Source organism: Canis lupus, chromosome 32 (assembly GCF_003254725.2).
Source record: "Canis lupus dingo isolate Sandy chromosome 32, ASM325472v2, whole genome shotgun sequence".
NCBI lineage: Eukaryota > Metazoa > Chordata > Mammalia > Carnivora > Canidae > Canis > Canis lupus.
The window spans coordinates 32,990,379-33,015,320 of record NC_064274.1 but is presented as its reverse complement, the minus strand read 5'-3'; the positions used below and the strand labels follow the sequence as shown (position 1 = coordinate 33,015,320).

General features: G+C 37.6%; 1 protein-coding gene and 1 pseudogene across 1 annotated transcript in view; both read right to left on the bottom strand.

The window, feature by feature from the left end:
- Positions 1-24,942, bottom strand: part of ANK2 (ankyrin 2) — a 229,977-nt gene that overhangs the window by 164,658 nt on the left and 40,377 nt on the right. Inside the window, 2 exon segments of the mRNA XM_049104827.1 lie at positions 1,326-1,424; positions 2,771-2,869. Coding sequence (XP_048960784.1) covers positions 1,326-1,424; positions 2,771-2,869 — 198 coding nt within the window.
- On the bottom strand, positions 12,790-22,028 carry LOC112671729 (RNA-binding protein 42-like; annotated as a pseudogene).

Genomic DNA, 24,942 nt, shown 5'->3' with positions numbered 1-24,942 from the left:
ACTAGCCCCAAGATGCCATTATACTTTATAGACTATATGGGAATTCTTTACAGATGGTACCATTTTTAAAAATTTTTTCATTTAATAAGATTTTAGAATATGGCATATTCTCAATGTGAAAGTAGAGATATGTTATTTGGGTTTTAAAAGAAATTTTGGGTTTTAAAAGAAAAATGTGGTTATTTAAAACAGTATGCTATTCCAGAAATAAAAATAAATAATGTCTTGTCTGTCATAATTTCAACAGGTTCTTCCATATAATCAGTCAAAGAAAATAGGGCTGATTCTAACTTTTGCCCTGTAGTATTTTCTGGGTCCAGCATTTGTTCCATTTATGCCCTAGAGTTCCATTTCTACCATATCTGCATGATGAATGAATGAACAAAATCAGTAGAACTATTCCTACACAAAGGCCTTCAAAAGCAAGCTGGTAAGATTATCCCAAAGAAAAGATAGAGAGAAACTGGTTTATTTTGCCAGTAGTCCCCATGGCATGGCCTGTGATATAAAGAAGGCTAGAAACTTTTAAAAAGAGAGAAAATAAATGGATTTATAAGGATATGCACCTCAGTTTCTACATAGATACAGAATAGATACCAAGAGTAAAGCTTTGGGCAAAGTAATAGTTTTCACTCAAGAAATCAGGATCTGCTTTATTGTTATTATATGCATCATAGGCTGTGGGTCACGAATTTTCCTGTTTCCTTCAGGAGTTTTATAAAGTCCATATTTGGGGTGTGAGGTAATTAGTGTGATTCCCACTCCATAGCAGATTTCCTACTGGAATGCTAATCTTCTGAGAATTTTTAAAACTTAAGGAGAGAAAATACTTTTATAGCGCAACGCAGAACTTTCATGAATAATTCATATTTCACAGATGTCACTGTCATTCTGGAAAGAAACCACTTTATATTCTTCTTTAATGCACTTAAAGCAAATGAGAGACCACAGTTGTCAAATTTTCAGTTATATTAAGAGGGAGATCATGATACATCAAAAAAATAAGAAATACCACAGCATGAGTTAATAAAATAATTGGCTGAAATAAATAACAGAAAATATTTATAGTAAACTTATCTACCCAACAACTGGCTAACCCCATTAAATCAGTTTCACATAGCTGTTCTAATTTGAATTCATTTGGGGCACCTGAGTGGCTCAGTGGTTGAGCATCAATCCCATACTAGGCTCCCAAGAGGGAGTCTGCTTCTCCCTCTGCCTTTGTCTCTGCCTCTCTCTGTGTGTCTCTCATGAATACATAAATAAGATCTTTTTTAAAAAATAATTTGAATTCATTTACACAAGAGAAAATCTGAATGTAATACCTGAGACTGAGCGTTAATATTGGCTCCTTCCTTAACAAGAACTTTGACAACTTCCGCTTGTCCAGCCAAAGACGCAATGTGAAGAGCAGTGTTTCCCTTCTGTTTCGGAGAAACAAAATAGAAAATCTTAGAGGTTTCCAAATTTTGTAGAAATCAAATGTACAGGCATTTTCAATTTTGCTAATTACTTCCAGTGGTTAAAGCCTGTCATTCTTTCAGGATAGTGGCCTACATCGGGAAGGGATAATTGTCTGCCATCAAAACACTGAGCCTCCCATATAGTGTTTTCCTTTTCTAGCCTTCATAATTCTGATGAGGTGTTTAAGAACATAAAAAGACTGATTTCTTATTGAATCAAATTTGGGATTTGTGTGCACGTGCAGATGTGTGACAATTTATTGCCTATAGTAAACTTGTATTTTAATTTTTCTTTGCAATTGCCAGAGAGCTTTTGGTTTTGTTTTTAAATTTCCACTAGAATTGCTGAATATCATGAGCAGGGCCTGTCTACATTTAGGCAATTATGCATGCATGAGGTGTTAGAAATCCAGGTTACCTGGCCATATTCCTAACTTATTCCAGCATTCTTTTTGTGTATCCCTGATCAAAATAATCTCCAGCTGGAGGCTAGAGGGCCTGCAGCCTCTCTGCTTCTCTCACAACCATAAATCACAATCCAGCCCTGGGTAACAGGCTTGATTCTGACTGGCTACTGTTTTTCTCCAAATTAAAATTACCCCTTCTCAAGACAAATGTTTGTTGCCTCTGATGATATTTTAAAAATATATCTGTTGTTTCTGAAATGACTCCCCAAAGACAAGGTTCAAGTTTACTTTAGTAAAAGGAATATCAACAACAACAACAACAACAAAAAACAATAGTTTCTGGGCAAACCAAACTTCTGGTACTTTTCTTTAAAAATGAGTCCAATTTCTCTGTACAAATACACATTACAGTGGCAAAATCAAATTTTCCCAATAATTCAATCCATGATCCAAAATATCCTTTCCATTACAATATAAAAGATTCTGTATATTCTCTTACCAAGTTAAGTAAATACATTAAAAGACATAAAAGCTTAAAACATGAAAATTACTTGCCCATTTCAACTGAGAAGTTCACTACATCAGTCTATTTTTTTAAATGAATTGACCTTAGGAAAAGAGGTGCTATTGTCTATAGAGGATTATATTAATCTATTCTCTCTGTGAACCAAAGGAAAAAAGGACAAAATATTAGAAACCAGGTACAAAGATTCTTCTGTCTCATGTTTGATAAAGCCCTAAATGAACCAATTCAAACTCTGCAAAGTTTAGAGGAGTCTCAATTTCAGTTCTGCATTGTCAAGTATCTTGGTGTTCCAGCAAACCTCTGCAAAGCATAACCAGAGAAAGCAACTTTAATAAATAAATAAGGAAATAAATTCTACCGGCATGAACCCTTACCTTAGTAGCAGAATCCACTGAGGACCCTCTTCCCAGCAGCTCCTGAACCAGGCCCACGTGGCCCTCCTTGGCAGCCAGGTGGAGAGCATTGAGTCCATTCTGAAAGGAGAAGCAAACGAGCTTCAGAAGTGATGTAATAGTTGCCAACAGCAGATTTTTTTTTTTTTAAGATTCTATTTATTTATTAGAGACACAGAGAGAGGCAGAGACACAGGTAGAGGGAGAAGCAAGCCCCCTGCTGGGAGCCCAATGAAGGACTCAATCCGACAACCCTGGGATCACGACCTGAGCCAAAGGCAGAAGCTCAACCACTGAGTCACCCAGATGCCCAGAAAGTAGCTGATTTTTATGCGCACATCTAACCCAGAGACTAGATAGACTCTGGTCTATTTGTTGTACTTTTTCTTTTTGCATTAGCTTGAAGCTGTTAAGTTCAGAGAGACTAATTTCCAGTGTTTTTGATTCAGAGAAGCAAAGTGGTAAATGTCCATTAGAATTGTGATTTAGAGGTGCCTTGGTAGCTCAGCTGGTTAAGCCTCTGACTTCAGCTCAAGTCATGATCTCAGGGCCCTGGAATCCAACCCCTCATCAGGATCTCTGCTCAATGGGGAGTCTGCTGTTCCCCTCTCCCTGCTACTTTACCTACTTTGCTCTCTCTCTCTCTCTCAAATTAATTTTAAAACTCTTAAAAAATAAATGTGGACTTAGCAATTTTTCTCAATAAACTTTTTTTAACCAAGAAATATCTAAATACTTTTCTAATGGAAAATAAAGAGCAACTCTGTATCATTTATTGGACTAGCCAGAAATGTAATTCTTTCCAGTTTCTAGAATACAGAGTTTAAATAAATCTTACTTTTTAACAAATGGGAAGGAATGGCTTTTTCATAAAGAGTGATTAAAAAGCCGTACGACAATTCTAAGGTACAACAATTTTGCGATGACAACATTATACTTAAAAGATATTTAGCACCATTATCACTAATTTGCTCTGAGGTTTTTTCCCAAAAAAATTTGAAGTTTATCTTCTAATTTGATAAGACTGTAATATCTGATTCACATCTATCTAGATTCCTGAAAAATTACTCATCATAGCACTGAAAAAACTCTTTGACAATTTAACTAAAAATGGTATCTACATACACTATATTGACCTCTCCCCAAAGTGACTTAACCAGTCAATCTGGACTTTTATTATCAGTGCCAATGAAGTAATCTGTCACATGGGCCCTCTCCATTCCCCAAAGGAAGATGAGGTAATCTAAATGGTAAGACCCCCCTGTTTTTTCCTTAAGGGAAAATGACCTTGCCTGGAACATTTCTTTTGCTAGTAACTTTCTTGCCCTACTGTCCTTCCTATAAAAAAGTTCCATTTTTGTGCCACTCCTTAGAGCTCCTAGATGGGATGCTGGCCATTTCATTAACTATATGATAAAGCTAATTAGATCTTCAAATCTACTTAGTTGAATTTTGTTTTTGAACACATATAAGGAAACCAAATACATATACAAATTGTTAGTTGGCAAATTTCCTGTTTGTGGTCACTGTATATTTTACACTGAATGATTTTCTTATGGAAAGCATTCAGGGCTTTATATTTGGTTCAAAAATAAAGTAATACTTGTTTTCCTTCCTGCAAAACATGGTCCTGGTTTTTCAACAAAACTTAACTTTGAGTAGCCAATATAGTTGCACTATCAATACATGCATGTCACAGTTTCTATATATTCACCAGCACAAAATTATTAGAATTTAAGTACTTTCAAAATTTGTTATTCCTAGAAAATTTAGCAAATGAATCAACAATATAACAAAAACTTGAAAAAGATAGTTTTATGATTCCTGTGTTCTACCAACATGCAAATAATGTTAACTGTGTTAACTTCACATAAATGATAAAAATTGTTTTCCACTCCCTTTACCAGACCAAAGTTGTTTTCTGAGTTAATTATTCAACAATCAGGGTGGCTGGTTTGGAATTGAGCATCCAATTCCACTCTTGGTTTCAGCTCAGATCTCAGCTCAGATCTCAGGGTTGTGAGATTGACCCCTTGTGGGCTCCAGGCTCAGTGAGGAGTCTGGGTGGCTCCATGGTTGACCATCTGCCTCTGGCTCAGGTCATGATCCCGGGGTCCAGGAATCTAGTCCCACATCCAGCTCCCCACAGGGACACTGCTTCTCCCTCTGCCTATATGTCTGCTTCTCTCATTAATAAATAAATAAAATCTTTAAAAAAAGTATTTAACAACCAATCTCTTTGGTAACAGGAAGTACTTAATTTAAGTAGACCTAAACTACTTCACAAATGGTAAACTTATTTTGACATAACGAAGGGAAAGCAGTGATCATAAGGTAGGAATTTTTAAGGAGATAATTAACCTGATATTTTAGAGCCTTTAACTTTACTGATATCTTTTTATTTTATATACTTTTCAGCATGACATTTGATGTTTTCTTAAGTTGCTTATAGGAAGAAATCTTTTACTGTCATGGACCATTACATAAGTGTTTTTGGAGTTGGATCTGCTATTTCAGTCAGTAAGAAACAAATGTTCCAATCACTGTGAGTTGTTAGATGGCCTAGCAAACTAATATTTATTTATATATTTTTTAAAATATTTTATTTATTTATTTGAGAGAGAGAGAGAGAGAGAGCGCAGGGCAGAGGGGGAGAGAGAGAGAATCTCAGGCAGACTCCTCACTGAGTCTGGCGCACACACAGGGCTCAATCTCACAACCCTGAGATCATGATCTGAGCTGAAACCAAGAGTGGAATTGGAAGGAACTGGATGCTCAACTGACTGAGTCACCCAGGCTCCCCCTAACGAACTAATATTTAAAGAATTTTTCATTTTCAAAGATTTTTAGAATTTATCTATTTAAATTTGTCTATCTATGAGAGACAGAGAGAGAGAGAGGCAGAGACATAGGCAGAGGGAGAGGCAAGCTCCCTGCAGAGGGCTCAGATATGGGACTTCATCCCAGGACCAGGGGACCATGACCCTAGCCAAAGGCAGATGCTCAACCATTGAGTCACCAAGGTGTCCCTCATTTTCAGATGTTTAGTGTAAGAAGTTGCCTTTCATTTTCCTCAATTTTTGCATCTGCCTCCATGTGAAGTTTCTACCTTAGAGTTTGAAAGGACCTTTGAGACATCTAACCAGGTGATTTACATAACACTCAGCCCACCCCATGTCTGACGCATAGTATCTACTCCATTAATACTGTTGGATAAATTAATAAACCTAAAGAGAGCATAGAGGGAATATTTTGGTAAAGATTACATTTGAAAATAATCAAAACTACTTTTTAAAATATTTAATTTATTTATTTGAGAGACAGAAAAAAAATGAGCAGGGGTTAAAGGGGTAGAGGCACAGAGAAAGAAGCAGACTCCCCACTGAGCAGGGAGCCAGATGCAGGGCTCAATCCCAGGACCTGATCATGACCTGAGCTGAAGGCAGACACTTAACTGACTAAGCCACTCAGGCACCCTAACAAATAATCAAAACTATTTAATATATTGGAAAGAAAAAGACTCTAGAATTTATAAGCTTTCTATAGATCGGGATTTTTGTACAAATGGGATTAGAGATGACTGGTTTGGGGATATTTTTCCTAGGGGCTTGAAGCCTACCCAAAGGACAACTGGACTTTTTTCTGCCCTGGAATTGTCATTGTCACCGGCTAGACCCCAAGATCTGACCTTTACTTCCTATCCACTTGTACCCACCAACCTTTGTCCCACATTTTCCTGTAAGCTCTTCCTTACAGCTTGTCTCTTAACTCAGGCAACTGGAAACCAAAACCACTTCTCAGCTATGGAATTGCCTGCCAAGACCTCCAGCTGGCCCAGATCACCCAGACCAGTTTGTGCTTAACCCCTGACTCAAGCCTGGGACCATTGAGTGACCTCTAGAATGACTGATAACTACATTTACCTCATTATAATGCTAACGTCTCCACACAAAGAGGAGTACAAGCTTCATTTACATAACATACAAGGCGTAAACAGGCACGGTTCCTTTTTTTTTTTCTTTAAGGTGCATACATGGCCTTACACCTGCCTCTACATACAGTGACAAGGCTTTTCTATCTAGTCATTCTAACCCTAAATAAAAGGAATGCATGCTAGTGAAGTCACAACTGTGTAAGTTATTGCCCATAATTTCCCTATTTGCTGCAAATAAAGTTTACTTCGTGCAACAACTCCAGCTGGTATATCTGTGACTCACCAAGGAGAGAACTCACGTTGGTTTGGTTACATTTTCTTTTTTCTAAAATCTGATGCCATACAATTCAGTGCATTCTTACTTGAGGGGCAAACATTGGCTTGTTCAAATAACAAAACCTCTCCATATATGACATCTGTGTTGATCCATTCTTTCTTCCTTTCTTTTTTTTTTTTTTTTAATAATCTCTACACCCAACATGGGGCTCAAACTCGTAACCCTGAGATCAAGAGTTCCATGCTCTGCTGACTGAGCCACTCAGGCAGCTGCACCCCCAACCCTTTGTTGACCCATTCTTTATGAAGTTCCTCTTCAAGACTAGAATGGGGAATCATTTGATTTGTTCTTCTGCAATTCTCTTTTAGTTTTTGAAAAAAAATATTTATCTTCATTAACTTTTATGCCCCATTAGAATTTTCTCAGTGGATCATGTTTACTGTTTAGTAATTATTTTATCTGGTGTCAATATTTATTTAACTTAAAATAAAAGTTTAACTTGTTAATTAAAATTCCCAATTGAGGGAATATGGAGGATTTCTTTCTTTTTTTAAAAGATTTTATTAATTATTCATGAGAGACACAGAGAGAAAGAGGCAGAGACAAGGCAGAGGGAGAAGCAGGCTCCATGCAGGGAGCCAGATATGGGACTCCATCCCCGGACTCCAGGATCACACCCTGGGCCGAAAGCAGGCTCTAAACCACTGCCACCCAGGCATCCCTGGAGGATTTCTTATCTTATGTTCTTCAGAGTCCTTTAACCATCCTAAATAGATCAAATTGAAAGAAGACTTGAGGGACTACTGGGTGGCTCAGCAGTTGAGAATCTGCCTCCAGCAGCTTAGGGCATTATCCTGGGATCTGGGATCGAGTCCCACATTGGGCTCCCTGTGATGAGCCTGCTTTCCCTCTGAACTATTATCTGCCTCTTCTCTCTCTGTGTCTCTCATGAATAAATGAATAAAATATTTAGAAAGAAAGAAGAAAGAAAGGAAGGAAGACAGGACATGAACCACCTCCATTTTGACCTCAGTCTGTACTTTCTAACTCATTAAGTTCTTTCCGGCTTATCTTTAAACTCAGGCAAACGATTTAGTGGGCAAAGCATCCCGTGATAGGGAACTGAAATTACCCTTCAAGCAATATAAGTGCCTGATCTGACATGAGTGAGACCTGGCATGATTGACCCCTCGACAATGATGGACCTGACCTTTACTGCCCATCTACATGCACCCACCCACTTCTGTCTCACATTTTTCTTATATAAATCTAGAAGTATTTTTAGCACTCTGGAGACAGTCTTTGAGACATTGGCCTGCTGTCTTGCTTGTTCTGGCTTCTCTGAAATACATCCCTTTCTTGTTTCACCCCCACTCATCTCTCTACTTTTGGATTTTGTCAGGGATGAATGTCAAAACCTAATCTATTTAGGATACCCAAAGTCAGGTATTTTCATACCCTTGCACCCGTTACAAGATTTTCTCAGACTGAACCTATGGCTTCTGAGCTGCAATCACTTGAAAAAGGAGAAGGGGAGGGAAAAGAATAATAAAGCATCTCCTCACCATTTTCAATATTTGCCAGTGATTTCTCTTTTAGTTCCTTAATTTAATATTTCTCAGTATCACACCTTCCTATCCTGTCATGGAAATGCTTTACTATGCGAATCAACAAATAATATGCATCAAGACTTCTTTTCCTCCCACCCTAAGAGCCATTTGTTAAACATTTACCAGCAATATCACTGTTTGCATGCCAAAGTTTCAGATTTGAAAGCAGTTTTATCTTTAAAAAATGTGAACTGGAAAAATGGCTCCCCAATGGTCAATTTCTCTAAGGTACAATGGCCTGAATCTGGTCTTCATGTGGGATCAGTCTATAGGTATTCTTGTTTACAAGTTTTTTGGTTTTTTGTTTGTTTGTTTGTTTGTTTTTTATTTTTATAAAGAGTCAAGCATTATTAACTAATCACCAATCCTGTATTGCTTAAAATGGGTGGTCTAGACGTTTGAAAATGATCTCAACAGTGGCATTCTGAATATAATTTTCTATTAATTTAAAATAGGTAAGTTTGAGAATTAAGATGTTTAAAAGGTATAATATTGGGGTGCCAGAGTGGCTCAGTGGGGTGAGTGTCTGACTCTTGGTTTTGGCTCAGGCCATGATCTCAGGGTCTTGAGATCAAGCCCCACATTGGGCTCTGCACTCAGCGGGGATTCTGTTTGAGATTATCCGTCCCTCTCCCTCTGCCCCTTTCCCAACTCGTGTATAAGCGTGCACTCTCTCTCTTTCATAAATAAATAAATAAATAAATAATAAATAAATAAATAAAATCTTTAAAAAGAATAAAAGGGGTAAAATTTTCTTCAATTCCATGAGTGGCCAACTCTGATGTTTAGAGGATTTACAATACTCTTCTTAATTTCCCTTCTGCAGAGTCTTTCTCCTTTCACTCTATAGCATCAGGCTCAGCTGAAAGGTTTAACTTGTTGTAGACCAGACCACTAGAATACAGATATTCTATTTTCATGTTTTAATAAACATTGACAAAAACTTTTTCTAAAAAATTGACAAAGCTAACAAGACACTATCTCAAATAGAATACAGCTGACATAGTCTGAAAAGTTATAAAGTTCAAATATATATTTACGTTAAACGTATTTAGGTGAAGCTATCCTAAGGAGGACTCCAATGACAAACTATTTATTTTAGTTTCCTCCACAGCTTTCTTTTCATGAATTAAAAATGTAGCTGACTTTATTTTCACCAAAGAAACACTTAAATCCACAAAACAGAATAGAACATTTCCTCAAAAATTAGCTAGCTTTCTTTTCAATTAATTACAAGGCTGGTGGGATCCCTGGGTGGCTCAGCGGTTTAGCGCCTGCCATTGGCCCAGGGCACAATCCTGGAGTCCCGGGATCGAGTCCCACTTCGGGCTCCCGGCATGGAGCCTGCTTCTCCCTCTGCCTGTGTCTCTGCCTCTCTTTCTCTCTGTGTGTCTATCATGAATAAATAAATAAAATATTTTTTAAAAAATTACAAGGTTGATGCTCTATGTTAAAAATTTTTTCCAATGAAAAAGTACCATTTTTGGAGGCAAAAAGATCCTGCTACAAATCACTGAAATGCAGTTGCATTTTATTGAAAACATTGTCAAGAATATGATTAAAATTTTCCATATGAGGGAATTGTTCAGAAACCAAACTGTATGTAACATGTATAATGAATTCAGGATATATGTGTATTTTTAAGATTTCTGTAATACTAATACTACTAAAACTAGAGTAGTTAAAAAGACATGATGCATGACATTCTAGTTATAAATGCTATAAATTTTTAATCTGCCTTCTTTTAAAATGCAACCAAATTGGGACTATCATATTATTGCTCTCATATTATTGAATGAGCTGTAGGAAAAAGAAGACAAGCAACTTGCATTATGCTTAATTTTTTGGTTCTAGAATTTCAATAGATTTAATAAGCAATTGAATATGGTGAGTGATTGTTATCAGGAAAAGCAACTCAGTATCAACTAGACTTAAACAAAAACTATTTTATCTTGTGAATATAAGCTAACATATAAGTTAATCATGTTTAAATGAAAAGTGATAAATAATCCCATTCAGTAATTCAACGCAGCTAACTCTTAGAGAATATATTTTGCAGTTAACCCATTTTGGTTAGTCCCTAAGGTCATGTTTCTAAAAATCAAATTTCCCACAGGAGCCACACTGACATGCTTTAGCTTACCATGGTCAAATAGTAATACTGGCCTACATTTCAATGGATGTTATTTTGTTGTAAGATATTCTTCACTTTGTCAGGTACAGGGAATGAGGAAGTGGACACACCTAACTAGTTAGTTTTTTTTTTTTAAGATTTTATTTATTAATTTGAGAAGAAGAGAACAAACAGGAAGAGGGTCAGAGGGACAAGCAGACACTCCACCGAGCAAGAAGCCTAACATGGGGCTTGATCTCTGAACCCTGAGATCATGACTTGAGCTAAAAACAGATACTTAACCGACAGAGGTATCCAGGTGTTCCTAGTCAGAATTTTTATATCTGGGTGCAAATATAGGGCATGTTCTAGGACTCTCCCAATAGTGCTTCCCACACATATAGTATTTGAGGCACATATCCAAAACATAAAATATTGTCAGTCTCTGTATTTATTAGAATACGCATCATGAGCTTACTGAGTTCCAGCCAAAGTTCCAGCTTACTGAGTTCCAGTTCCAGAGTCTTCTGAAACAACTCATATTTAACAGAAACAATAACTATTCATTCCCTTAAATTAATATCAGATTAGACATTCAGTTAGATCACCACAAAACAATGTACTGGATTATGTTATCTCTATTCCCTACAGAAATGGATCATTGAATTATAAAACATCATTATATATTATAAAGAAATATAAGAAATGTACATTTGAGCAACATTTATACCCTTGTGTTTATTTTATATGGGTTTTCTGGATTAACTATTGTTGAGTTCAATAACAGAAAAAGTTTAGTAAGAGGAAGAGCCTCAAGGCTTCTGTTTACTGAACTTTAACTTAGGAAAACTGCATAAATCACTGTGCTTGTCTTTTTCTCTAATTTCTAAGAAACACAGAATAAATTCAGTATCCATCAGAATTAATTACCACAAGGTTCTCTATTCCTCTTTTCCTTGCTTTTGCCTTTATGTTGCTTAGTTTCATTTTTAATGATATCAGAATCACAGTACATGAGTTGTGTCATCAAAACATTACTATCAAAATTCTTCAGACCTTTTGTATCTTAAAACAGCATTATGCAAAGTGTTTTCACTGTATTTGATGTATTACTCCCTATCTCGCAGGATTTATAGACAGTAATTATGCTTTGATATTTATGGTTGCTGATTCTAATTAGCTACTCATTGGCTCAACATAGTAACCAACACTTTGGAAACAACTTAGATGAAAATTGAAAATAATTTAAAAATCAAAAAAATCTTGAGGAAAATCTAAGAATTGATTAAACCTGGGAAACATTAGTCTAAACAGTAAATTAATATCTTTAGCATGCTTGAGAATAAAAACTGTTGGTTTTCTAACTCTGATGAAGCAAATCTGGAGGAAAATAGATAAATACACAGTAAACAAACAATTGTATGAGATATTGGAAGATCATCCTTGGCATTGATTAGAAATCTTTCCTTTTGGGATCCCTGGGTGGAGCAGCGGTTTGGCGCCTGCCTTTGGCCCAGGGCGCGATCCTGGAGACCTGGGATCGAATCCCACGTCGGGCTCCTGGTGCATGGAGCCTGCTTCTCCCTCTGCCTGTGTCTCTGCCTCTCTCTCTCTCTGTGTGTGTGACTATCATAAATAAATAAAAAATTAAAAAAGAAAAAAAGAAATCTTTCCTTTTAAAGTTGTTAAAAGGTTAAATATTTTTCATTTGTATGCAACTCACTGAAATTGTTTTCTTTTTCTTTCTTCCCTTCCTTTTATCTTTCTGTTTTCCCTTTTTAAAGACAGCGTGGTCAACTACAGAAATAATAACATGGTGTTGGAAATAAGAAATGCAATCTGGTCCTCGCTCTGCTACTAACTAGATGTGTGACTTTAGGCATATCACTTAACCTCTTTGCCCTCTAAAGATCTGATTTAAAAAATGATGATAATAGTGACAATGAAAATGCAAGGACAATGATAAAGAAATAAATGTTTATGAGCAACAATTGTGTGCCATTGTTTTAGCCTTTTTTAAAAATGAATGTAAATTTATTGAAATTGGTTTGGAGGCGGCAGTGTGGGTGAATAGGTGGGGGTTTTCCAAAGAGAACTGTGGAGAGAAGCCAGCCTCCAGGAGGGGAGGGAGAAGGTGCTTGGCTACAGACTCTCTCTTAGGTCTGATTTCTTTCCTTCTGCTTCTTGCACATCACGTCCAGCTTCCAGTTCTTCCACCTGTTCTTGTGAGGCTTGATGGGGCACGAGCTCACCACTTCCCATTCACTTCACAGAGCACACATAGTCTGTGCATAGTTGCTGGGGTCCAAAAGCTGACTAACCCTTGGTCTTGCCTCAGACTTGTCGCAGATCACATTAGCCTTAAGAAAGGATGGGAAGTGGCTGAAGGTGTGTGCCAAGATGTCAACATTCACCTCATTGCCCAGATCCCCACAGAAGATGTGGAAGTCATCTGCATTCCACTCCAGCAGGCTAGGATCCTCCCAGGTGCCAAACAAATGTAGCATTTCAACTTCTCTAGCTTTCTTTCCTTCTTGCCCTTACCCAGAGGCTCTGGGACCTCCAAAGCCATGAAGCCAAGGCAAGGCGGTTAGGTCCATGGACTTGGAGACAAGAATCCAGAAAGGCATAGTGGGGGCAGTAGGCTTCCCTCTCATACTCCTAATGGGTGGGGCTCAAGCTCAAGCTCAGGAAAAAGCATGGACAGGCCCCCTGGTAGGCTGAGCCCAATGACTTTAGGACCACCTGGAGTGCCTCCTGCCTCCACCACAACCAATGTACTAGTCTTCCTTAGCCCAGCTGCTGCTGCCACCATGCCTCTTCATTCTCTTTCGGGTCCAATGCCAAGGCCTAAGCACAGCTCATGGGGTGTTGTTGGCCCTTCCAGGGGAGGCCTTAGAGCAGCCATGGAGACAGGAAGTGGGAGCCAGCCATTGAAGGCAGGTCCCACAAGGACCTAATGGGAGGGCCCGCATAGAAAGAGGTGGGGTGACTACCTGCTGCAGAGGGAAGAACATAATCTGCTCTCTGTAGTAAATGGGAAATGAAGGTCAGATGCAGGATAGGGGTCCTCTGGGGAACCAGAGCTGCATGCCATAAGAACAGGGCTTCCTGAGCCCCTGGACTGCCCATGTGACTCAAATCACCAGGACAAAAGCTAAGTGAACCACTCACCACGGGAGAAACATGAGTCTAAGAGTCTGTTGGACCTGCTGTTATGTTTTGGTTACAATAATTGGGCGAATCACAGGAGCTGCTGGGACCTGTATGGGTATTACCATGGAGACCTTGGGTACAGCAGGCACAATAACTGGGATTCTAGTACCATAACCCTCAGAAATTTCTGCTTAAATCTCCACCTCCATCTCCTCCAAGCATTCCTTGCTACTCTTGTCCAGGATGCCTGTGCCAGTCCCCAGGACTGTAGGTCCTCCTGTACCTGGGAGTCCCAGGGCTGACCCTACCAACTAATGTCACCACATACTAAATGGGAACCAATCAAAGCAGGCTACTATAGATAAGTCCTTGCTATTGGCTTTATGTAAATTAATGTTGATAAAATAATATGAATTTGAGTCTTTTGAAATGATCAATAAATATTCATTGAGCTTGTATTGTGGGGAAGGGCTTGTAGATCTGTGAATCCCAGCCAAAGTATCACCTTTGATTCTACAACTTTTGGATAACACTATTTCTAAAGAAAATCATTAAAATGACTAAATATACCAAATAGTTAAAGAGAAGAAGAAAGAAAGAAAGAAGAAAGAAAGAAAAGAAAGAAGAAAGAAAGAAAAGAAAGAAGAAAGAAAGAAAAGAAAGAAAGAAAGAAAGAAAGAAAGAAAGAAAGAAAGAAAGAAAGAAAGAAAGAAAGAAAGAGAGAGGAAGGTAGGTCTTAGTGCTACTTTGAAACAACCATGTGTAAAAATTTGGGGGAGAGGGAAGAGCCAAAGTGAGAGAAAGAATCTCAAGTAGGCTTCACTCCTAGCATAGAGCTAGAGTGGGGCTTCTTATCACAACCCTGAGATCACAACCTGAGCTGAAATGAAGTCAAATGCTCAACCAACTGAGCCACCCAGGAGCCCAACCATATGCAAATTACTCAATCTTAAAGGGTAGAGTTTTTTTTGTTTAGCACTTCTGTTAAAATTTTATAAAGCAATTTTATAACATTTTGTTTATAATCAGATTTTAGAGTAAGCTGTTTCACTATTTCTCTTGTTGATTTTATGAAATATTTTGCCCATTGACTGCTTTTCTATGATCATATAAAAGAAGTGCATGAAACCTCAGGTAGAACAGGTAGCCAATAAAAATTTTTATAGAGGGGCAGCCCGGGTGGCTCAGCGGTTTAGCGCCGCCTTCAGCCCAGGGCCTGATCCTAGAGATCCAGGATTGAGTCCCATGTCAGGCTCCCTGCATGGGGCCTGTGTCTCTGCCTCTCTCTCTCTCTCTCTCTTTCTCTGTGTCTCTCATGAATAAATAAATAAAATCTTTAAAAAATTAAAAAATTATTAAAGAAAAAAATGTGACATTTAACAAAAAATTATAGAGCCATTCAAGCATTAGGTACATTTCTGGCACATACAGAAAAGAAATAGAGCAGTCCATCTGGAAAAGGTGAAGAACAGATTCAAGAAGGTAAGCATACATAAAGCTAAATATACATAAAGGTTAAATGTTTGCATCAAAATCCATTAAGCGGGATCCCTGGGTGGCGCAGCGGTTTAGCGCCTGCCTTTGGCCCAGGGCGCGATCCTGGAGACCCAGGATCGAATCCCACATCAGGCTCCCGGTGCATGGAGCCTGCTTCTCCCTCTGCCTGTGTCTCTGCCTCTCTCTCTCTCTGTGTGACTATCATAAATAAATGAAAAAAAAAAATTTTAAAAAAAAAAAAATCCATTAAGCTGTTTTGCATCTTAGTACAAATATATAACCAACAAGTATTTGTCTAGCACCCACCAAGTGGTCATCTCTAGGTGCTAGGTTCTAAGGGACATGTGACATATTTTCTGCTCCCAAAGTACCCTAAAATATTTATTATTAAACAATTGAAAATCATCTCTGTGCTACATATACTTGTCTATGTTTTTTTTTTTTCAAATCTCTAGCTATTCTACTTTGCAAATCTCACATTTTTTTTTAAAGAGTTTATTTATTTATTCATGATAGACATAGGGGGAGAGGCAGAGATACAGGCAGAGGGGAGAAGCAGGGAGCCCGATAAGGGACTTGATCCCGGAACTCCAGGATCACACCCTGGGCCAAAGGCAGGCGCTGAACCGCTGAGCCACCCAGGGATCCCTACAAATCTCACATGTTGAGTTTAGGGTACTCCAATCTGTCCAACGAATATCAGAAAAGTACAACTAACTTACATAGCTTCCTTAAATCTACTAAAATGTAAATATTTGAAAGGAGGCAGTTGGAATACATGAATTCTTGAAAAATATTAGAAGAAAACGAAGGAGAGCAAATGGGGACAAAAGGCAGTAATAGAAAAAAGAAAGTGAAATTTGACCTCCAATCTCCATCACACCCCCACTCTGAATGGGGTTCCTGTGTCAGAGATGTCTTAAACCAGTATCTTCTTTTCAAGAGGAACTACATGCCCACATAGAGAGATACAAGTAATCATGAAATATGATTTCATACTTCCATTGAGATAAATGATATTAGCAAAAGAAATTATCTATACGTTGAGAAAAAGAACGCAGACTCAAAACAAAAATAACCTCTTATATATTCCTAACCCAATTTCTACTCCTTATACCTAGCTATACTCTAGTTGCACGTTTCCTACCTCTTCTATGGTGGTTGTTCCAAACTAAGACTATTCACTGTCATGGAATTAAAGATTCATTCAGTTTTTAGAACTTTGGGAACATCAAAGCAAATAATGTGTCATTTTTAACTGATTTTAACTGATTTACTGTGCTTTAGGTTGGTCTCCAAAGGTTTCTAATTTAATAAAATAAATCAAACTATGGATGACCCCTGAGGAAACTTATTTTATTAGTGAGTTATTCTCAGATCTTCAAGGCTTTCTTTGTAATTCCCAAATGATGAATTTTAGTAAGGTATTTGTTAATTTACAATAGAACTTAGGATTTGGTAGCTCATTGATCATTTCATAGGGAAAATGCTTAGATAAAGAATGCTTTGAAAATATTACTTTGTAAAATTCACTTCCAGATCTCCATTTCATCCTTAGATCCAGGATGATCCAGGGCCACTCAGAAATCTGTAGTGCTTCTGGCTGGTTGCTCCCTTTTGGGCCAAAGGTCTTTCTCCCTTGTCCAGCCCCATCAAATCTTTCTACCGTATTATCTCAAAATATAGAGAATTAGAGACATTAGACATGATTATGAGGTAGCCTGGAAGAAGAAAGAGTTGTGAAAATCCTTCAAAATCTTACCAAGATCAAGAGGGATGAAGAGGTTATAAGGGCTGAGAAATAAATATTTCATAAATCAAACAATGAAAACCTTAATGACACATATGTCATTATTATATTTTGTATTTAACATATAACATATCACATTATCCTATTTTACAGAGAAGGACCCCATAATTCTCAAAAGTAAAGTGTTTTGCCTCAAAGATCCTCAACACCAAAATAGGAATAGCAAAAATCCAAACTTGATCTAATTTAAAAATTTATGTTTTTTAAGCTAAAATAATTAAGTTCTAAGCCAAGTTTCAAAATGTAGGTCATGATGCATAGTAGGTCATAAAATCTATTTAATGGATTGCCAATCAACATTTTAAAACATAAAGTGGAATAAAGAAAAATAGGACCTGGGAGCTGATGGTTCAATCAGTTAAGCATCTGCTTTCAGGGTCATGATCCTGGAGTCCTGGAATTGAGCCCCACATAGGGCTTCCTGTTCAGTGGGGAATCTGCTTCTCCCTTTCTCTCTGCCCCTCACCCTGCTCATGCTTTCTCTCTCTGTCTCTTAAAAAAAAAAAATAGAGTGTACTGTGGATGAGCAAGTGTTGATTTTGTTTGAGGTTTTTTGTTTGGCTTTGGTTTTGGTGAAACTTTTCAATATGCAATCATGCACACATGTGTGTCAGAGAGAGAGTGTGTGTGCACACAGAGTACTCTAGACTACAAAAAGCTAAGGAGGTTTTGGCAAGACCCAAGACAAGAGGGCATCTTAGGGAAACTAGATGTCCTCTCAGACCAAATAAGCAAAAACCTGACTCTCACCAAGACCATTCGAAGAGAGGAGTGGTTTTTATGGTATGCTTGTTTGAATTTCCGAACTAAATAATTCCTATTTTAGATGAGTGCTGTGATGCAAACAGGAAGGATGATGATGAGACACGACAGAGTTCTTCACTTTGAGAATATGGGCTAAATCACTGCAGACCCGCATGCATACCCAGGCTATGACAGGCCACGTGGTGCAGTGGTGGCAATGCAAAACCTGAGTTCCTAGCTTCTCTCCATTACTAACAACACGATTTAGTTTCTTCATTAGTAAAACGGGGAAATTTCCCACTCTACCTACTCCAGATAGTTATTTTAAAAAGAACATAAAATCATGTATGTTTATGCTATTTCAAATCTATAAAATAATATACAAATGTAAAATATTTATGATTTCCTGGTTAGGTGCAAGAAGTAATAAATTCACATACTCCTAACTCCTGTTTTCTATCATCGAGATTTGGTTAAATAGAATGAGTTGAATTGAGCATTTTTGAGTCTAACATATAATGTTTACCTGGATTAGGGAAATTAGTAATTCATGCAGAAGTGATTTACTTTAAAAAGTATTTTCAGTTCTAATGAAACCTAGGAAACAAATGGGAACCTGGTCCATTAGTAATCATCCTTGTCAATAATTCAAAGAGCTACTACTTTACGACTGAAAGCTTTAACTCTCCTAATTTAAATGTTTACACACAGACTCATTACTTTGGCTAATTTTTATGAGAAATAATGGATAAATTATTCCTTTCATATTTGACTTTACATGTGCTAAAGGAAAGCATTATATGAAGCTCAAAGAAAAAATTATTTGAGGTACTTATAATAGTCATGGGTTAAAGAGATTTAAATATTAGCTTTAAAAGTCAGCAGCAAAGTATTTAAATAATAGCTAAAACTTATTATAACTTATTTTTAAGTGTCAGGTGTGGTTCTAAGCTTTTAATTCCATTAACTCATTTAAAAATCTTCAATTAAATATTATGGGTTAGGATCTACCTGGTGATTCTAATATTTAGGTTAGGATCTACCTGGTGATTCTAATATTTATTCATTCAGAGAGAGAGAGGCAGAGACAAAGGTAGAGGGAGAAGCAGGCTCCATGCAGGGAGCCCGAAGCGGGACTCGATCCCGGGTCTCTAGGATCACACCCCGGGCTGCAGGGGGCGCTAAACCGCTGCGCCAGCGGGGCTGCCCTACCTGGTGATTCTAGCTCAGAAATTATACTCTTAATGCCTACAATTAAAAAAAAATCTGGGACATCTGGGTGGCTCAGTGATTGAGCATCTGCCTTTGGCTCAGGTCATGATCCCAGGGTCCTGGGATCAAGTCCTGCATCAGGCTCCCCACAGGGAGCCTGTTTCTCCCTCTGCCTATGTCTTTGCCTCTCCCTCTGTCTCTCATGAATAAATAAATAAATAAAATCTTTTAAAAATCTATGGACCCTATATTATAATCCTATTTAGCTTTCTTTAGACTTCAGTTTCTCATTAATTCTATTTGGTATTCTGTGGAATAGGAAATATCTCAGTCTCTCATTATAAGTCAGTAGTTAAGGAGAAAAATTATCTCCTTTCTAGACATAGAATGTACAAGTGTGTCAAAATTAGAAAGGTATTCCATAATGCATTCTAGAATGTTATTATCATATCCATGTCAAGCTTAGCTAGTTTTTATTTAAAGTAAAAATCAAGGAAAGGGTTTAGAATGGCTGATCCCTTACATTTCTTATGGTAATAAAATTCTGTGGTTCTTGGATCAGAGGACAAGAAATGAGACTGTAATTTCCAGAAGATTTTAAAGAAAATACCCAAGAGAATAAATCTTGTCTTTGTATATTTATCACTGACTCACTTAATATTTCAGTCAGCTCATCTTGAAAGAGGGCATTTAAAACCTGGACTTTGTCTTTCTAACATTGAATTTTTCAAAACTGGTAAGCAAGGAAGGTGTGTGGATCCGAATCAACCAGTAACTCTTTTTTTTAAATTATTAATGAAATGGAAGAACTCTCCAGTGCTGCGGCCTGGAAGTAGATGTGCCTCCAGGGCCCAAGGACGAGACTGAAGTACAAGAGGGAAAAAGTGGCAGGATATTAAGGAAATGAAAGCAAGAAGAGAGAACAGAACCTAAAAAAAAGTTCTATAGTTAATTCCAGGCAGTGCCCTATCCTCCTACTTTTTGTTTGTTTGTTTTTAGATTTTTATTTTTCAGTAGTCTCTACATTCAACAGGGGGCTTGAACTTACAACACTGATATTAAGAGTCACCTGCTCTACTAATTGAGCCAACCAGGTGCCCCCTATCCTCCTAAGGAGGCACAAGTACAAACACTTTACACTAGATATTAAGCTTAGATAAAAATATGGTATAGACTTTAAATTTAATATAGAATAGAGAAAGCTTAAATTCAAAACAAAGAACAACTCAATTTCAATTATACACATATTAAAACATTCACTGAACATTCCAAACTGTGCTAAGAACCAAGTCTACATTTCAAGGTATCCACATAAAAGCCTAGTAATGTTGTTAGAGAATTACAATGACTTCTAATTTTCTCCACATTTTTTACAATTTTTATTAAAAATAAGCCAAATTTGATGTTCTGGACTCTAAAAGAATATGGGGAGAGTGAGGAAGGAGCCATCAAACAATAAAGTTGGCTTTAGGAGTCTTCCAAGAAACACACCATTACTCTGCTTTCTATCATTATAAAATGATTCCTACTAATTGCCTCTAGTATCAATTTCCGATTGCCTAAGACTCATAAGCTGGCATAGTCAGTTTATCCTCGGAGCAATCACAAAGTTTGGTTCCTTTTACAATTTATTGTATTTATGTTCTCTGCTTATCTTCCCAGCAAGGTTTATCACAAGCAAGAATCAAATCCTATTCACCTCTGTAACCTCTACACTTAATATGGTACCTAGCGCAAGAAAAAGGATACTTCAATAATGTTTGTACAGTGAGTGAGCTAATGAATGGTATGTACCATACAAAGGTATATAGGAGTCTGCTTAACTCATCCAGTTATTCTACATTTGTCCATAAATGTAGTCAGTGCTTGGACAAATCAGGTACAAATATGTCTATCTCTTAGCCTTTGAAAACACAAGCGGGAAAAGTTCACTATCTGAGGCTGGTTAACATTAACACGTATAAGAGGAAATTAGATCCTGAGACAAGCACTTAATCTAAAAGGGCTTTTCTCAGTCTGGAATCCCTTGATATGTTCTTAAGGATCTCAGGATTCTCTGAGAGTGTTTTATTTGACATTTTCATTTCAGTGCCAACCTAAAAATAAAAATTAATAGAAGTATATTCTGGATCATCTGGATAATCACATTTAATTAAATATCATCTAGTAATTTCTTGACCATGCTTATGACTGTCAATTCTTGCCACGTGATCACTGCAGGAACACCCAAATTTTAATGCAGTATTTTTCAAACTGAAGTATATGGATGTATTCTCAGTGTTCCCCCCCCCAAAAAAAAGTCTCCCCTCTACTTAGAAGAAATACTGCCTTAACAGGTGGTTTGTAAACATAACTGTTAAAACCTGGATCTTTCCATCTAGAAAGCAGAATAGATGTTTAAGGAGGCATTACCAGAACTTTCCTCAGTATTACACAGAATTATAAGTTATCTGAAAGAAACAGTGACAGTCCTGATTAAGTTGGAAGGAATAAACTTGTTAGAACTTTCCCCAAACCTGTCCATCCAGCTACTCTAGTTTGAGTGAAATCATCTATTATGGCCATACAGCTTAATTAAATTCTACCTAACTGCAACTGTCAGAGTGATACTTTGGTCTCCTGAGTGTGCACAATACAATGGGTTTTCACATGTATAATTTGAGCCCCTGGTAGTCTCCCTTTTTGATAAAGAAGAATGTTGAGATTATGAAGTATGCAGCACAGTGATAAGCATATGCAATAAAAGTTACTATTATTTGATATCTTAGATATTAAATGGGATACTTCTTAAATGCCAGTCCTGGGTCTCAGTCCCTTCCAACACAGCGCTCTTTTTCACTAAATAGCACTGAAGCTTAAACTCTAGTTCATAAACATTCCTTGTCATGGGTCATATAAGTCTGTGCTAGCCTCTTCCCCTTAAGTTTAATGTTAGCCATATTTATAATGGTATATTTTATGAACTTCTTTTTAAATCCCTTAATTTTCCTGTGCTGCTAATGTTTCAAGTTCCTATTTTATGAGGTTTGCATTCCTTTCTGCATATTGCTAAATCTTTAGTTGTGAATGCAAATGGTTAATAATCATCTAGTGCCTCTTCAGAGACACATAAAAATCTCACTAAAAGGTGTTGTTAAAAGGGCAGTAGAGTATATGTATAAAAAGGAATATTACTCAGCCATAAAAAAGAATGAGATCTTGCCACTTGGAAAAACATGGATGGACCTAGAGATTATTATGCCAACTGAAGTAAGGCAGAGAAAGACAGAGATGAGTTCACCTATATGTGGAATCTAAAAAACCAAACCAAACAGAAACAGACTTATAAATACAGAGAACAAATTGGTGGTTGCCAGAGTAAAAAGAAGTAGAGGAATGGGATGAAGAAGTATGAATTTCCAGTTGTAAAATAAATAAGTCATGAAATGAAAAATACAGCATAGGTAATATAGGCAATAATATTGTAAGAACATCATATGGTTACAGCTGGTACCTACACTTATCATGGTGGGAATTGCTTAGCGTATAGAATTGTCAAATCACCATATTATACACCTGAAAGTAACAAAAATCTTTGTATGTCAGTTATTTTTCAATAATTTTTTTTTTTTGAGTGCCTGAGTGGCCCAGTTAGTTGAGCATCCAATTCCTGGTTTTGGCTCATGTCATGATCTCAGGGTTGTGAGAGTTGCTTTGGATAAGAAAATATATTCTCAACTCCCTAATAAATTGTATCTTTCTCTCCCTACTTCTTTCCTCTGCCTCCCATGGGCACGACTCATTCCTCAAAGAAACATCATGCCATAAATTCTCTAAAAAATCTCTTTCTCAAACCTTCTTCATTCAGCCCAGCAAAGACTTTGCATACCACTACAAGGTATCATTTTAGACTGTCCCCACTGGTCACAGTGCCCTGCGCAAAGAACTTTCTTTTTTCATTTAAGTTGTCTTTTTTTGGGAGGGGGGTGGTAGAAGGGGGGAGCCAGCGGTTGCCTGCTCCAAGGTGTACCCTTATGAGCTTTTGTATCTGCATTTTGAACTCTTTCATCCTACCCTGAAGACCTTTCATTTCTGAAGGAAGAGGCTGGAGAGAAACTGAGTATAGGACTAAAAAGAATTGCCTACATCAAGTTGTACACATGTACACATTCATTTATAGATGGGTAGGTCTTGACCATACCCAGCTCAGCAGACAACCACTTCCTAAGAACCGACTGCTACATTCTCTTCCATACACCTATCTCCTTCATTTCTAAGCATTTTGAAAAAGTTACCATATGAAAATAAGTTCTTCTTTTATTCCCCCTGCTTCTTATTCTAGAAGACAAAACGCCTTGAAAAGACTAACGATGGTAAGATTCAGTTTACTCCTTTACAATCATCAACACGCGCACACACACATACACACACACACAGGGAGAAATCCACGTGGGTAGGAAGGGGTGGGGAAGGACTGGGAAACTTCTACAGAAGGAGGAAAAGACTATGGTGTAAGCAAAGAAAGTGTTAGACTAAGAGTTCACAAAATTTCAGCTCCTGCAAAGGAGCTGGGATGATTTTTAATGGCATAAAGAAAATAACTGAGCAGACAAATGATTAGGCAGGAATAGCATCTACATCATATCTCACATACCACCTGCATTTGCTCGAAGTACACCACTGAAGAGCTGTATTGAACACACATGTGGATTAAGATCTCCCTTCCGTTGACCTTGGTAGAAGTCAAGGTGGGACTCCAGAACTCTATAGGCTCCTGGCTAGATTCTCCACATGCCCTGCCCACTATATCTCTCCCCAGATGACCTCCAAATCTCACCATCATGCTCTGGTTGTGACCATGTAGACTAAACTAATGCTTTTTATCCCTGTGTGTGCCAGTCACCAGGTCAGTCCCCATCCCTCCAAATGCAACCCCTGTGTGCCTCTCTATATCACCTTTCCTGACTCCATCTCTGATCTCTTCTCATTTCCTGACCCTCTTGCACTGAGTCCTCTGGAAAACATGAATGTAGTTATTAGCAACATTTCTGCATCCTAAATTTTTTCTCTGAACATTTATCTTAACCTTTTCACTCTAAATATAACCCACAGTCACTACTTCCCTGAAGTCAACTCAAGTGATAGATATTTATCCCCTCACTTAACCACTGAATTTGGTGGAGCTGTGCCAATGCTCTTTACTGCTCATTGTTCTTCCAAACTACTTTCTTCCTCCTTTTGCATACATCTGCAGATATCATCAGTCTGTATGTTCTAGACCACTTCCCTCATCCTGGAGGATTTTAGCTACTAGTTCACTGCCGCTTTCTCCAACATTTTTGAAGGTGATTTTTCCCAAACTCCAGATTTCTCTGCCAAGGATTTTTTTCCTTTTCTCTACATCATCTCCTCACATCCATGGTCACACTCTAGACCTTGTCATTTTCAATAATAAAACTTCTCTCAGAACTCAAATACAAACATTGACCCTTTGACCACAACTTACTCTCTTGTCAATCTACTGATCCATTTCGAACAATCCTTCTACACCTTACACCTAGAGTCCGTTCACCTTTTCACAGTGCCTGTTTCTCTCCTTGCTCAGTGGAACTACATTCCATGCATAATCTTTAAAATCATTTTATTCATCTCCTTATATACATCCTCAGTTTGCTTGTCTTTCTCTGTCCATACTACATATGCTTAGCTAAGCCACAGTCCTGGTTGTATATAACACTCCATCTGAGTCCATGCCTGAGTATGGCCGCAGAACCCACATCCACGCTAGCTGCTCATGATCCTTGAGTAGGCTCCTAATTACT